The sequence below is a fragment of the Metopolophium dirhodum genome, chromosome 1, assembly GCF_019925205.1.
Source record: "Metopolophium dirhodum isolate CAU chromosome 1, ASM1992520v1, whole genome shotgun sequence".
In the NCBI taxonomy this organism is placed as follows: Eukaryota; Metazoa; Arthropoda; class Insecta; order Hemiptera; family Aphididae; genus Metopolophium; species Metopolophium dirhodum.
Window position 1 is genome coordinate 131,747,171 of NC_083560.1, and position 15,846 is coordinate 131,763,016.

General features: G+C 38.4%; 1 protein-coding gene and 1 pseudogene across 1 annotated transcript; one reads left to right on the top strand and one right to left on the bottom strand.

Moving 5' to 3' along the window:
* Positions 1-1,233: 1,233 nt before the first annotated feature.
* LOC132934326 (uncharacterized) lies at positions 1,234-2,025 on the bottom strand (annotated as a pseudogene).
* Positions 2,026-2,777: 752 nt separating this feature from the next.
* Positions 2,778-5,525, top strand: LOC132953816 (uncharacterized). Its single transcript, XM_061026153.1, has one exon. It carries the CDS (start codon positions 2,778-2,780, stop codon positions 5,523-5,525), a length of 2,748 nt encoding a protein of 915 aa, XP_060882136.1.
* Positions 5,526-15,846: the final 10,321 nt, after the last annotated feature.

Here is a 15,846-nt window from a genome sequence, read left to right on the forward strand (position 1 = left end):
ATATATTATAATTATATTATTGAATATATATATTATATATATAATATATAATATTAATATTGTGCAGTCACAAGTCACACACGAAAAGTGCCCTCTATCTATGAGTTATGACCGTTCTACGTGTACGAAAGGCTCCGTAATTCGACGAGAAGATACATATTTATTATTTATTCAGTTCAAAAAAAAATGGTTTAAAATTTTTTTTTTTAAATTTTAGAATAAACTAGAAATTTTTAAATTTTCTATTTTTCTAAAGGGGGGGGGGTTTGAACCCCTTAAACCCCCCCCCCCCCCCCGTAGTTACGGCCCTGAGACCGAGGCCTTTCGTTACGAACCGTCCTCGCACTAGAGCATTCGTCAGTAATAATCCCGACATACCATTAGCGGTGCAAAGCGTAGGAACCAACACCGCGAGCCCCCCCTTCAGCTGCCACTAACGACACATTCGACGACGTCGTAGCAGCGGCCGCCGCCGCGGTTTCCGGCACTACTAACTACGAAACGGACCAGACGGTAAACAATAACACGCGCGATAACACTACTGACCTACATACCAACACACACGCCGACGAGTTTACAGTAACAGTGTGTTGCCAGGTTAAAAAGGCCGAATGTTCAGACAATTATTGTAAATTGTTCGTTTTGTTCGTATCGTAAAAAAAGTTGATAAGTACCTAAAAATGTTTCACTCGCTTCGCTCGGTAACGCAAATACTATAGTCTATAAGTATATTGATACTATATTATATTATTTTTTTTTTAATAAGTAACTTAACTTAAAGTTCTTAACTCGAGATAACAACTAAGTCACAATTGATAACTTTGAACAACTATTCTATTTAATTGTGATTTTTAAGTAGGTACACTATGTGCCATACTTTTTTTATCAACATAATTTAAATGAAAAATAAATCTAATAATTAGAAAAATGTAGGATTGAAATAAATACTCATTATTATTGAATTACATCAACATTTTTAATTGTTTATAATAATATAACAATAAACAAATATATAACCATTTAAACAAAATTAACTTGATCTGATAATATAAATAACAATAAACAAATATAAATGTATTAACACAATAAATCATCCTTTGATTTGTTTAATAGCAAATGTTAAAAAAATATACAATCATACTAATTTAATTAAAGATAATATAGGTAAATTGGTTAATATGTTTTTAGTTATTAAGTACAAAAGTTTAATATTAATTCACTCTCTCAAAACAACTATCCGTCAAAACAAAACTCATCGTTACTATTGTTGTCATAAAGATTACTTGTTGTCATAGAATCTATCATTTTTTTAGAAGGTACAAAATCTATACAAGTATTATTTTTTATTTTTATTTCTTGCGAGGCTAATAAGCATGCTTGAATTGTATCTGTATTTAAGCGGTTCCTAGTTTTGACTTTTATCAGATTAACCTTGCTAAAAATACGCTCACAATCGGCATTAGAGTGAGGAAGAGATAAAGCTTCAATAGCAAAATTTGCCAAATTTACAAATGGATACTCTTGATTTCCCATCTGTAAATTAGATAATTTAAACCAAAAAACATCAGGTTCTTCTAAATGATTTAGTATTTCATTAGGAATTTCAAAGTTAAACAATAATCTCCATTCATCATCAATTTGTTGCAATAATTTATCATTTGATTGTGTTAATCGAGGTAACACAATTAAAAGGGGGAAAATAGAAGCATTTTCTCTAGATACCTACTTTAGGGTCAATTAACTTTAGTTTTGACATTAATGGATCATTAAAATTATACTTTTTTTTAATTTGTATGCAAGAGATTTTTAGAAAATGTTGTGTTCTTAAATAAAAGTCATTTAACAAGGATTTATTATTTGCAATGTTAGGTTTTTCTATTTCTTTTAATACTTTTATGCCGAGATACATTTGTGTAAAAGGTATATATTGTTTATCATTTTCTGGATCAATGTCGTTAATAGGAGTTTTTTAATATAATTTGGTCTCATAAAACATGATAAAATATCTTTATAAGTAGAAATCATTTTATCGTGTAACTGAGTTATCACTACAGAGGAACTTTGGAAAAAAGAATTAAGTGAGGTGAATTTTGGCAAGACCCAATCTAAAAACAAAAATACAAGTCTTATGAGAGGGTCTGTGAGTGTGCTGTATATTGATTCTGCTATTGTTAGGCGTTCATTTAAATGCTTATCTTGGAAATATAAAAGTAATGCATCCCATTGTTCTAGCACTCTGGTGTTGTGCTGGTGACCTCCGCCGTTGATTCTGGTGTTGGAGTTTGTGTCCATTTATTTTCCATCATGATAGGACACTCCCATGGCCTGGGTGGTGGTGTTTTTGTTGTTTCCTGTCTGACGAACCAGACGATTATAATGTTTACTGTTATAATAATCATTATAGAAGCTCCCCCAATGACGACATATATATATATTTTTGTTTCGATTTGATCGTACCGATCTTCATGTTGTCGTTGGTTCGTGATTTGTTCTTTAGTATAAGTTATTGCGTTCATGTCATGCATGAGTATGAATCGTTGGGACATATGTCCATTGCCCCTTGTCCAGGTTCATACTTCATACCCCATCATCCGGTGTTTAAGGGCTCGCTAACTTCGAGGAAGATACGAGTTGTTTTCGATGCATCTGCAACGGCATCAAACAAGCTTTCGTTAAACCAATGTCTGCATACCGGCCCTAAGTTGTAACAAGATATCATCGATATTCTTCTACGGTTCCGGGTACACAAGTACACTTTCACTGCTGATGTATGTAAGATGTACCACCAGATTCTGGTACATCAACAATACCGGTCATTTCAACACATACTTTGGCGGGCGTCAACAACGGACGAACTGAAGGAGTATCAGCTTAACACGGTCACCTATGGCGTGAATTGTGCCCCCTACTTGGCCTTAAGAGTGCTTCAAGACATAGCTGAACAAGAGGGCAGTGACTTTCCGACAGTCAAAGACGCGTTGTTGCATCAGACATATGTCGATGACGTTTGTGTCGGAGCTGATACTTCCAATGAACTCGTAAAGTTGCAGTCAGACTTGCAATTAGTCCTGGGCCGCGCCGGTCTGGACCTCAAAAAATGGTCAAGTAATTTGCCATCTATATTGACAGCCGTGCCTTTGGAGGACCGTGCTTCTGACGTCATTCATTTCGACGATAAGGAGGGTGGTGTGACAAAGGTTTTGGGTCTTCAATGGAATCCCTCGATGGATGTGTTCGGATTCAACGTATGTCCATCATCACACACTCCAACCAAACGTACTGTTCTGTCCACCATCGCGAGAATTTATGACCCGATCGGATTTCTCGCTCCAGTCATATTTTATGCTAAGCATATCATGCAAAGGATTTGGAAGGCGAATGTATCCTGGGACGACCCTCTACCACCAAATTTGGTCAATTGTTGGTCCGTGTTTGTCGACAGTCTCCCGGCACTATCAAATGTAAAGGTTCCTCGTTTCCTATCCACGCAATTGCAGTCTCGCGTTCAGCTGTGCGGCTTCTGCGATGCGTCAGAAAAGGGTTATTCGGCAGTAGTGTACTTGCGCACAGTCACACACAATCACTCTGTCTCTATTTCGCTACTTGGATCCAAAACCAAAATGGCTCCTGTAAAGACTTCCACTGTGCCTAGACTCGAGTTATGTGCCGCTGTCCTACTTGCTCGGTGGCTGTACCGCCTTCTGACGATATTGCAGGATAAACTGAACGTAGACTTTACCTTTGCTTGGTCTGATTCACAGATAGTTTTGTCCTGGTTAGTCAAACCTCACTCTATGTTCAAAGTGTTTGTCTCCAATCGTGTGCATCGAATACATACACTTCTTCCACATTGCCAATGGGGATATGTTCGCTCTGCTATCAATCCTGCGGATTGCGCTTCCAGGGGAATGCTACTTTCCGAGTTGATTAGCCATTCGTTGTATTGGTGTGGCCCGAAATTTTTATATGCTAATGTCGATACTTGGGACACGTCTCCAACTCCCATTCCAGTGGAACAATTACCTGATACTAAGATCGTATCCCTTACCGTAACTTTTGGTGAACCATCTGAATGGATTTGTCGATTTTCCTCGTATGAACGCATGCTTCGTGTCATATCGTGGGTACGCCGTTTCATTTTTCACTGTAAGCGTAAGGAGTACCCACTCACCTTCTTGCAGGCATCTGAGCTTCAGGAGTCACTTGTCAGTATTGTCTTAGTATCTCAGCGTCTATTGTTGTCTGGATTGTTCATCACCCTGGAATCGAACCGAACTCCATCAAGCTCATACGCTCGTCTCCGCCCATTCATTGACTCCAACGGACTGATCCGCATTGGCGGTAGACTACATCACGCCGATCTACCAACTCTTCAGAAGCAGCCCATGCTGTTACCCAAGACGTCACACTTAGCTAAGCTGATCGTTCGACACTGGCATTTAGTTACGTGTCATTTTGGACCCAGGGTTATAACCGCTTTGATAACCCGTAACTTTTGGATAATGTCAGTTCGTGTTGTCATTCGTCAGACTATTGGGTCATGCACCACCTGTGTTCGAGCTATCGCTCAATCTCCGCAACCTCTGATGGCAGATTTGCCTGCAGCCCGCGTTCAAGTATGTCAGCCTTTCTCCAAAGTCGGAATCGACTATGCCGGCCCCGTTCCAATGAGAGAATGCCGCCTACGGAAGCCTAGAGAGTACAAGGTCTACATAGCTGTTTTTGTTTGCATGGCTGTCAAAGCCGTTCATCTGGAGCTCGTTCTTGAGCTATCTACTGACGCATTTTTAGCGGCGTTCGATAGGTTTGTAGCTCGTCGTGGTCTGCCTCAAGAAATCTTTTCTGACTGCGGTACCAACTTTGTTGGCGCGTCAAAACGGCTATCCATACTGGTCAACCATCCAGAAAATCGTGACCGGTTGACAGCTCGCGCTCCCTGTTCTTGGAACTTTAACCCCCCGGCGGCACCACATTTTGGAGGTCTCTGGGAAGCCACCGTACGTTCAACCAAAACTCTGTTGTCTAGGGTAATGGGGTGTCACCATCCAACCTTGGTGGAACTATCAACCGTGCTCTGTCGAATCGAAGCTGTCCTCAACTCACGACCACTCACGCCAATGTCTTCGTCCTCATTGGACTTAGACTATTTGACACCAGGTCATTTTCTGATTGGCCGGCCGTTGCTGTCCGTGCCAGATCTGCCGATGCCAGAGACAGCTAGCAAGTCGGTTCCTCGTTGGAAGCTTCTCCACCAGTGCCATCAGGCGTTCTGGCGTCGGTGGTCCGCCGAATATTTATGCTCTCTGCAAGTACGCAACAAATGGACTAAGAGCAGCCCCAACCTCAAAATAGGCGATATGGTCGTAGTGAAAGACAAACAGCTGGCCCCCACCCACTGGCGCTTAGGACGCATACTAAGTGTCAACCCAGGCGTTGACGGTGTAGTTCGTGTAGTCCGATTGTTAACTTCACAAGGGGAGCTAACTAGACCTGTGGTTAAGTTAGTATTGTTACCTACGGAATAGCCCCACTAGTCAGTTCCATCCGTACCCTCATAGTAGTTCCTTACACCCACTCCAGTCACTATTACAAAAAAAAAACCTATATTTTCTTACTTTGGTGTCAGTGACACGATGTACCGCTTGTTGCCTTGATTATTTGTGTATAAATCTTTTTTACTCATTGTTGTTTTTTTTGTTCGTTACTCTTTTGAAACGTTATACTATTTGAAATTGATGTTACCATTTAATATCTATCTTGCTTATTACTATATATTATTCTTACTATGTATCCTTTTGTATATTTGTCATTTTTTTATTGTATAATTAGCACCTTTAATGCCAGCCCTTACTTCGTCATCTCAAGAGTCAAGATCACCATTTCAACTGATCAACTGTGGTAGTCTTCGGTACGCTGTGAAGCTGCTCTTCCCAGCGGGGGGGAGGATGTTTACGCAAGCCGTCGTTAAACTCGTACCGCTATCGGTGTTGGCGACTTTACCTGTTGACCGCCGACTAAGCTTGCGTATTCCCCTTCCCTTCCGACGTGTTATCTGACTGGCTATTTTGCATGTTGTGCTGCAGCGCCGATATGTCTACTCCAGTTGCCCTGTCTCGCTCGACATCGGACGTCGCTGCTTTGACGTCCGTGGAGACCTTTTTGGGTATCGTCTATTGTTTCGACTTCTATATTGTACCGGTCGAGATCCGAGTTACGTGTCGTATACTCGATGTTATATTATAATCGTCAATCGCCGTCATTAATAATTGCTGTGTCGCGCGCGTAGTACGTACGTAATATTACTTTGTTGTAACGTATCGCGTACATGTTACGTAAGTTCAACAGGCTAAGCCGCCGCCGATCTATTTGAGTGTCAGGTATAGTGCGTTGTACGGGAAGCCGCCGCCGTCCGTTCCACCGTCGACTGAAGGCCGTGGTCGCCGCCGCCGCCGAGCTATTTCCATATTAATTGAGTTATCATAATATCGGTCTGCGCCGCCGATCAGCTGATCGCCTATAATTGTCACGTCCAGCCACCTCCGACGACCATCGCCGCCGCCGCCGCCCAACAATAACAACATCATCGCTGTCGCCGTTGCACTGAGATAAGGTCTCCCCGTATGTTGTATTATCATTTTATATTATTATTGTGAATTGTATTATTATTATTGAGTTCTGTGTATGTAGTTGCCATAGAGACGTCTATCGTCAACTGCACTTAAATTATTATTAATATCATCGGAGATAATTGATCAATACAAATATTATACTTTACCTACCATTTACCAATTTGTATCATTTTATTATTGTCTTCCTGACACCGCGAGTACGTCGTGTCAACTGCTTCGGTAAGAACACGACGTGCGCCAACAGTGGTGTTATTGGGTGTTATTGGGTGTTTGGTGTTAGAAACAACATCCAAGTTAATTAGGTAAGTAGTTTTACAATTATTTTGCATTGAAAGACAACATTAAATTGTGATTCGTAAACAATCATTGAATCATTGTGGTCATTGGTGTTACGTAAATACTAGAAATTTAATATTAATTATTAAAACTAATGGTTTTGAACATATTTATTAATAAAAATTAATTTAGCATCCAAAATACTTCAATCACCTGGAGCTGATATTGGAAAGGTTGTTGATTTGATAAAAAACACAATGGAAAATATGTTGAAAATCCGTGAGAACTTTAATGATTTGATAGAGGAAGCAGATTCTAAAGCGTTACAGTGGAATGTTACACCGGAGTTTTCTTGTAAACGAACGAGAAAAGTAAAACAATTTTATGGTGAGCTATGTCAAGATCAACGTCTTTCACAAGGAAACCGTTATTTTAAAACGCAAGTTTTATATCGCTGTATCGATACTGTAGTTACACAATTGAAAACAAGATTTGAAGGTCTTAGTGAAATAAGTAATTTATTTAGTTGTATTTTAAGACTGCCTATAATATCAGATGACGATATCAGTGAGAGTACAAAAAAGTTGGCTGATGAATTTCAGGACTTTAATCCAGCAGAACTTGCCACACAAATTGAGTCATTGTAACTCAAGTCTTGTAACAGCGTTTTTGATATGACTAAATTACTAATAATTGAAAATAATAATTTGATTACTAGTTTCCCTGACTTATTAACGGCATTTTACTTGTTCCTTACATTACCGGTTACTGTGGCGAGTGCAGAAAGGACATTTTCAAAACTTAAACTAATTACAAATTATTTAAGAAGCACAATGTCCCAAACACGGCTTAGTGGTCTTGCGATGATATCAATAGAAAATGAGCGTGCTAAAAAATTGGACTTATCGTTATTGGTGAAGACGTTTGCTCAAGACCGTAGCAGAAAAAAATCATTTTCAATGTAAATAAAATATTATTATTACTGTTTCCGAAATTATAATTAAATAAATTATTAATTTACTATAAATATATTTTTTTTATTGCATACAAATAAACAGCCAAATGTTTAGAAATTTAAATTACAGATATAGGGCCTCCAAAAATATTGTATCCACGGGCCTCAATGATCGTAGTTTCGCCACTGCACACACACACGCGCGCAACGACGCGCAGACGACCGATAATAATACTAACACAATAAATACGGGAAATACGTCTAATATGGCTTTAGCACTGGGGGAAGCTCTTTGTTTAATCTCGTGCTTCGATGGCACAGTACCATCGGATATTTACCCTTTTATTAGCGCTTGCGAAATCGCTATGACAAGTGTCTCCGACGGAAGCAGACCGATCTTGTTAAAAGCCATAAAAACCAAACTACGCGGGAACGCTTATGCGATCACGCAGTACCGGGACGTTGAGCAATGGGAATCACTTAAAACCTTACTAGAAACTAGAGGAAGAATTCTGCGTTCAACGGACCGCCACTCATGTTCAACTTGAATTAAATGCGACGTGACAGCGAGAGGGAGGATACCCGTATACAAACATTGTTCCACGAACTCTGCAACGCAAGTGTCGTAGGAAAAACGGCTGCCGAAGCCATAATTATCCGAGAACACATTAAGGGACAAACGTTAGCCATATTAATCGAAGGACTAAGGCAACCCATGAAAACGATAATCAAAGCGGGTAAACCAGCATCATTGGAATTGGCAATAAAAGAGAGTTTGGAAGAAGAACGAGTGTATAAATCCGACAAGGAGTCACAACGTTTTTTCAACAACTCTAAACCAGGAGGAAAGACCCGATACTGTAACCGATGTAAAACCAATACGCACCAGACAGAAAATTGTTGTTTTATTAAAGGCACACAGACGGGAAAAACCAATCATTCGACTCATACTCAAGCGAAGTCCGAAACGGTATACCCCACGGGGGGGGGGGAGAAAGAAAAAAAAATCCTATTGCAACTTCTGCAAGATTCCGGGTCATGGCATAATAGAATGTCGCAAAAAGAAAAGGCAAGAGGGGCAAAGTACACCAACGGGCACGTCGGGAAACGACGGGCGATCGTCTGTGAAGGGCGAACAGACGGTGCGCAACCTCAAGCTCACGGCAGTGGCAAATGAGTCTACGTCATTTCAATCGGACTCGTAGACAACCACGCCAAAATGGACATTCCCCAATGCCACCAAGGGTCAGCAAACTTACTATTAGACACGGGGGCTGACCTAAACTTAATAGAACTGGACACTTTGTCTGATAATGTAAAGGTGAATACTGACCGGACCTATAGCCTCCAAGGTATTCATAAAACACCGGTCGCCACGATGGGATCCGTCCTGCTGGACATCCACATAGGAAATTCTACACAGCTTACCGAATTCCAGGTAATACCAATGGCTTTTCCGATACCGCAGGATGGGATCATGGGACGACCACTTCTGGAACAACTAAAGGTTGTAATCGACTGCAATCAGGGAACATTTATGTGGGACATTTCCACCAACGAGATAACTGTACCACCGCGCAGCCAGGTAGTGATACCAGTCTGTACCACGAACGTCGTCGGAGACAACCGAGACGTACTAATTCATTCACAACAGCTCGCAGAGGACCTATTTTGTGGAAATGTGTTGAATACGGTACAAAACGGACAGAAACTGATATGCATAGCTAACTCGAGAGAGGTGCCAATACAAATGGAACCACCTCACTTGGACAAGCTATCACACCAGCTGCTCGACGAAGCACAAGCTAAGACTATATTTAACATACAAAGGGCCGATAACCGACAGAACAGAATCAATTTGTTACAAAAAACACTACGATTAGACCACGCCAACAAGGAAGAAAGGAAGTCTGTAGAAAACATCTCTAACAAGTACGCGGACATTTTTCATCTCGAAGGTGATACCATCTCGTGCACGGATGCCGTGCAACATGAGATTAAAATACCACAGGGCGCACAGCCGATTCACCAAAGACATTACCGTCTTCCCTACTCGCAGCAGTCAGAAATAAATAAACAAGTAAACGAGCTCTTACAAGACGGAGTAATCACCACGAGTGACAGTCTTTGGAACGCACCTCTCTTGATCGTGCCAAAAAAGGTCAACGCTTAGGGAGAACAAAAAGACCGTGTGGTCGTGGACTATAGAAAGCTCAACAGCCTCACCATCGGCGACGCGTTCCCAATGCCCAACATCAACGAAATATTAGATCAACTAGGTAGAGCAAAGTATTTCAGCTGCCTAGACATGGCTAGCGGCTACCACCAGGTACCACTACACCCTAAGGACCAAGAGAAGACTGCTTTCAGTACCAACCAAGGGCATTTTCAGTTTCAAAGAATGTCTTTTGGACTAAAAGGGGCACTTTCGACGTTCCAACGTCTGGTCAACAGAGTACTAATGGGTATAAATGGGTTCCGGGCCTTCGTATATCAAGATGACGTGATAGTGATAGCTTCATCGATCCAAGAACACGAAGAGTGGCTCAGGGAGGTATTTGACCGTCTGAGGCAATATAATCTCAAGTTGCAGCCGAGCAAGTGCGAATTTATGCGACGGGAAGTAAATTACCTAGGTCACATTATATCTGAAGAGGGCATAAAACCAGATCCTAAAAAGACATCGTGTTTGACTAACTTTCCAGTGCCACGCAACCCGAAGGAGGTTAAATCCTTCCTGGGACTCGCGGGTTAGGCCGGTGACACATATGAGAAATTTGTTTCGTAAAATTTGTTTCGTGAAATAAGAAATTTATTTCGTTACTTGAAAACGCGTGTATTTAAATGGAGCAACACACACTGTTGTTTCCGAAACGTTATCTCAAAAATATTTTGTAAACAAGTTTCATGAAACCAAACGTGTTTGGTTTCATGTGTAATTGTTTCGTCATTTCACTATCAACTCCCGCGCAGTTAACGACGTAAATAGGTATGTACAAATATGATAATTTATAATTATTTATATTGTTTATGTTATATTGTTTATGTTTATTTATATTGTTTATATTGATTATGATTATGTGATAGTATTAACTACCTTTTTAAACTATCTTCTATATTATATAGGATCAGAAAAAGTACAAATATCAATAGGTAATAATACAAATTTAAAAATAAAATAATGCAAAAGTTTAATACCTATTGGTTTTGGTCAAATATTCATAGCTCAAAGATTATATAATTTAGAATTTAAATTTAGATATAATCATTATTATATTATTATAATACTAAAAAAAAACCTTGTCAAATAGTTATTTAATATTCAATACTGCGAAATGGTAATGGTTCAGAGCTTGACATCGTGGGGTAACTGATAATATTATATTGTCTTTATCGTGTGTTTTAAATTTCACTACAGTTGAATCTATTTTTAAACTCCGATACAGCGGAAAGCGAAAATTAAAATCTGTGAATAATATTAAAGGCAGTAAAACGCATTATGTATGTGTGTTATTGCCTATTTATATTGTAATATTATTTTTATTATTATATTTATTTTTTATTATTATTATTTTAATTATTTGTCATCGTCCATCCACATATGTTTTCTCCGTCTCACTAATATACAACACGGAACAGAACGGTTTTGCGCGAAACAATCGTACTGTTCGCTCCGCAAACAAATTAATGTTTTCGTTTCCGCGCCAACAGCAAATCAGCTGGCTGTCTGGTGTGTGCATGTGTGTGTGTGATTCACGACAACGGATCGGGGAGTGCGCGCTTTGTCCCACCGTCAGATTGTGACATTGTGTTATCTTACTGATAGTGGGCAATGTGCGTATTCTAACGGTTGTATTTTCATATTATTTTTTCGTGTATTTTCAATGTTTTTCGTTATTCATAAAGTTGTGTACCGCTTTCAGTGCCACCGAATGTCTGTATTTCGTCGTATTAAATATTTAAGGTGGTACTGATCGCATTTTCGTGAGTTATGCGTTTTTTCATTGGTCATTCAAATATTCATTCGTTTTCGTAAAAGCATCATATTCAACTCAATACATTCGTTTCTTTTTTTTTTTTTTTTGCCTCTCAAGCTGTTCGGTCGAAGTCAACTGCCAGCCAGAGCACATTGTTTCATTAACCTAAATACATTCATTTTTTGCTGAAGAAGCAAACATTCATTCAATACATTCATATTTCATACATATTCAATCATCTTGTACTAATCGTCTTGTAGTGATCCCTCACTGCTCGCTTATATTTTTGAGTTCATCGACGTTGATGGTTAATGTAGGAGAGAAGGTTGTAGAGAGACAAGTTGCACAAGTTAGTTATAAGTAATTTATTTAAAAAGTAATTAATTTCATATATAATTTTGAGGACAGAGCGAAAAGCATCTGCCCGAGACTCAGCGTGTGCGTAGTGCAGACTCTGTACTAAATCTAATTTTACTATAGATTCTATCTTATATTTATATAAAATCTATACGGATACAAATGTACACGGTAGAGTCCAGGAGGTGGATATCTGAAAGGAACCGGAGATGGACGTTGTTATTGCACAAACAACCCGAGCGAATGATTGGCACTTATTGGTACAAAGTTAATTAAGTTTTGCAGATATTCATAATCCGTTTACTTGGTCCTTAAATTGCGCTGTCACTCACGGATTATTTTCATAGGTTGTTTTCGCACTATTGTGGAAATGCAAAATGTTTTTTAATTGCGCTGTCAAACTCTAGGTACGTACATTGTACGTGGTTCTTGGAATCGTTGATGTAGTTAACCTTCTTGTTGTTGTTGTCCTATCGTGAGAATGTACTTAGAATATTAGTAATACCGCCGGTGTACTACATTCCTCCCCTCGAAGATGGAAGTCCCTGACTTCCGCTAATTCAAGAATGTTCGAAGTGTTGGGTAGCCGGTAGGGCTGTTTCTTGGTGCGAGTGGAAACTCGACCATGTCGATTCCTCTTGATGACATCATTGGGTTTGCGTCCAGTTCTTCTGTTTCTTCCTGTGACTGTGCTACTTCAGTGTGATTTGTTACTGTTTTTGCTTTAACCATACTTATTATTAATATGATTACTGTCATAAAAATATTACTTGTTATTACATATAATATATAATCGTTGCGTTTTTGCGTGTCTTTTAGCTCGTCGATTTTGTTGTCGACTTTCCGTTGTTTTTCTAATTGTTTGTTTGACCCTGACACTTTATGTGGGTCCTCCATGTTATTTGTTTTAACATGGTAATCTTCCATTAAGTTGTTGTTGTCGGTGAACGGCATATCCTTTATGTGTTCTAAAACTGATTTCGGGTTGAAATCCATATATTCAGATTTGTAATCGACTTTTCCTGGTATGAGTACGTCTCTAGCGGCGTACGCTTTACAAGTTTCGTTTAAACTTAAGATACCTACACCTCTTAGTGTATGGCTGGTGGATTCTTTATCTTCGTCGCAGGTAATGAATACTATGTCATAGTTAGTGACGTAGATCCACTCGTTTTTGAATCGTTTTTTGTGAAAGATGGATGTACCCATTTGTACGTGCATGATTTCGCAGCTTGTTGGAACTTTTATAGGATCTTGGAGTAATTGTACTTCGCACGCTGGTCTACTAGTACGTGGATGTAATGGATTACCTTCAGGACACAAAAGGAAGTCTCTAGCGTGTTTACAATGTGTGTAATAAAATTCGTCATAAAGAGCATAGTGTTCTTTCGTCTTACTTATAGCTAGATACTTATTACTAGGTTTTATATAATAACAATCGTTTCCGGTGCACACTGGCACAGGTATTAAATTATACAAAATAAAATCATTTTGATAGATTAGAGGTAAAGTAAGTATAAACACTAAGTTGTCATTTGCAGAGTATATAGTAATGTCTGAGAGCTTTACTAATTCGTAAATATTTTGTATGTCTAAATCAGTAGGTAAATCGGTGCCCCCAGGAAATGACACTTTAATGTCCTTGATGTTTTCTAAAAGTTCGCGTGGAGATATTAAACTGGTATGAATTATTCCTATTTTTGCTTGTTGTATTATTTCGAGTAATGTATTGGTTTCTAACATATGTTTTGTTATTAACAAATTTATAATTACGAAGTGTTTTAACAAGTAATTTTTTGTTTGTTGTTCCCTAGATATATTAATAGATTCATTATATACAAAAGTTGTATTATAGTTTTCGTATTCGTCAAACTTGGTTTGTAATTTAACTATTTTTATTTGTTCTTTAACGAATTTTGTTTGTGTCGCGTCGTGCGTCTGTCCTATATTAAAAGTTAATCTTTTTATACATTCCAGATTACATATTCCGTATATTAATCTAGCTGCTTTTGCTATTGTTCCTAACGTTGTACTTCTTTTGGAAATTTTATGTTCTATGGATTCTATTACTAGCTCCCTTCTTTTACGTAGTTCCTTTACTATAGTATTAGCTGTGTACACTAAATTTTTACAATTGTTATCGACGTTGTGTGCGATGGTCATACATAGTGTTTCAGTTTGGTTCATAATATCGTCAATAGAAACAAACCGTTCCTTATACTTAGCAAGATTAATATATGCAGTTAGGTCCCATTGAGACGTAATAAGTTTCAAAGGTCCCCGGTTCTCGTAGTATAGGCCAGAGTGTCGTGTTAGTTGTTCGTCGGTGTATCGAAAAGTTCCCGACGTGAATGGTATTATCAGAAGCATAAGTCTGAAAATCGTTTCAGCTTATTAGTTCAATATAGTTTTATAATAAAAGTTTAACTTAAAAGTATTCAATATACCCGTTCTACTGTTCAGGAAACTACTAATAAAAGTAATATGATTACGAGTGTAAAATAAATAGAATGATAATAAAATAGTATTATAATTAATAAAATCCCGTAACCCTCATAAAATAATTTGATAATAAAATCTTAAATACCGTAGTATATTATAATAATAATAAAATAAGAAAAAAAACGTAATTAATATTATTAATTAATAAAGAAAAACCATAACCCTTGTAACCTAATTGTATAATATAAATTATATTGGTGCGGGTAGAATGTTTCTCTTTTTGTTTTGTTTTGCCCACACCGCATCGTTAATGATATCCCTATGCATTTTGTATAACTGTACAAATAGGCATCTGGTCCATTGAACGTCTGCTCGGGGGTCGTGAGCTTCAAGCCCCCCGTGAAAAAAGAGATCGCTGCACATAAGAGTGTGTGCCTCGTTGAGTTTAAGTGATCGCCCGTTCTTTTTGTATTTTCCTATCGGAATAGATGCTAAGGGTTGGTTGTCCCCATAATCTGTTAGTAAAAGTTGCCATCCATGTGAAGATCCCAACCACGTAACGAAAATATGGGTTTGTCTATTTTAAGGAGTTGGAGTATTTGTTTATCTGTACTACCCTCCCAGGTTAATATCGCGTCATACTTGTCTAGATGCTGTTTGATTTGGGGCTGCGTAAGGTTTGGTGAAAGAGTATGGTCAGAATCGTAAAGTTGTGCAAGTATCGGGTATAGTAACTCAAGTTTGTCCCTAAATATAGATTGGAAATGTTTCACTAAGTGTTTCCACTCTTTGTCTGTTATGGATCGATTTTCTTGCAAAAATAATGCGCGCCCCTCTAGTTTCGTGATGATACCCGGCTGGTATCGGCCCCCCATGATGGCGCCCGATATGAGTACTAAGTGGTCTCGGCTGTAGCTGCAAAATTCGAAATCTACGGTTGCGTATTCGGGTATCTTACTGTAAAATAGATTGATTATAAAAAAAAAATATTTAGAAACAGAAAACACACACAAAAAAAAAACTTCATGCTTCACAACAGAAACCGTGTTAGTCATATTGTTGCTTTGAATATATATATATAGTATTAGATAGTTGCATGTTAGTAATTAAATAGAGATATATATATAAAATAATTAGGTTGATTAATTATAGAAATGTTAATCGTTTTTAAACAAATATGTCCGTTGGGTCCTCTGTGTTATCAATAAAA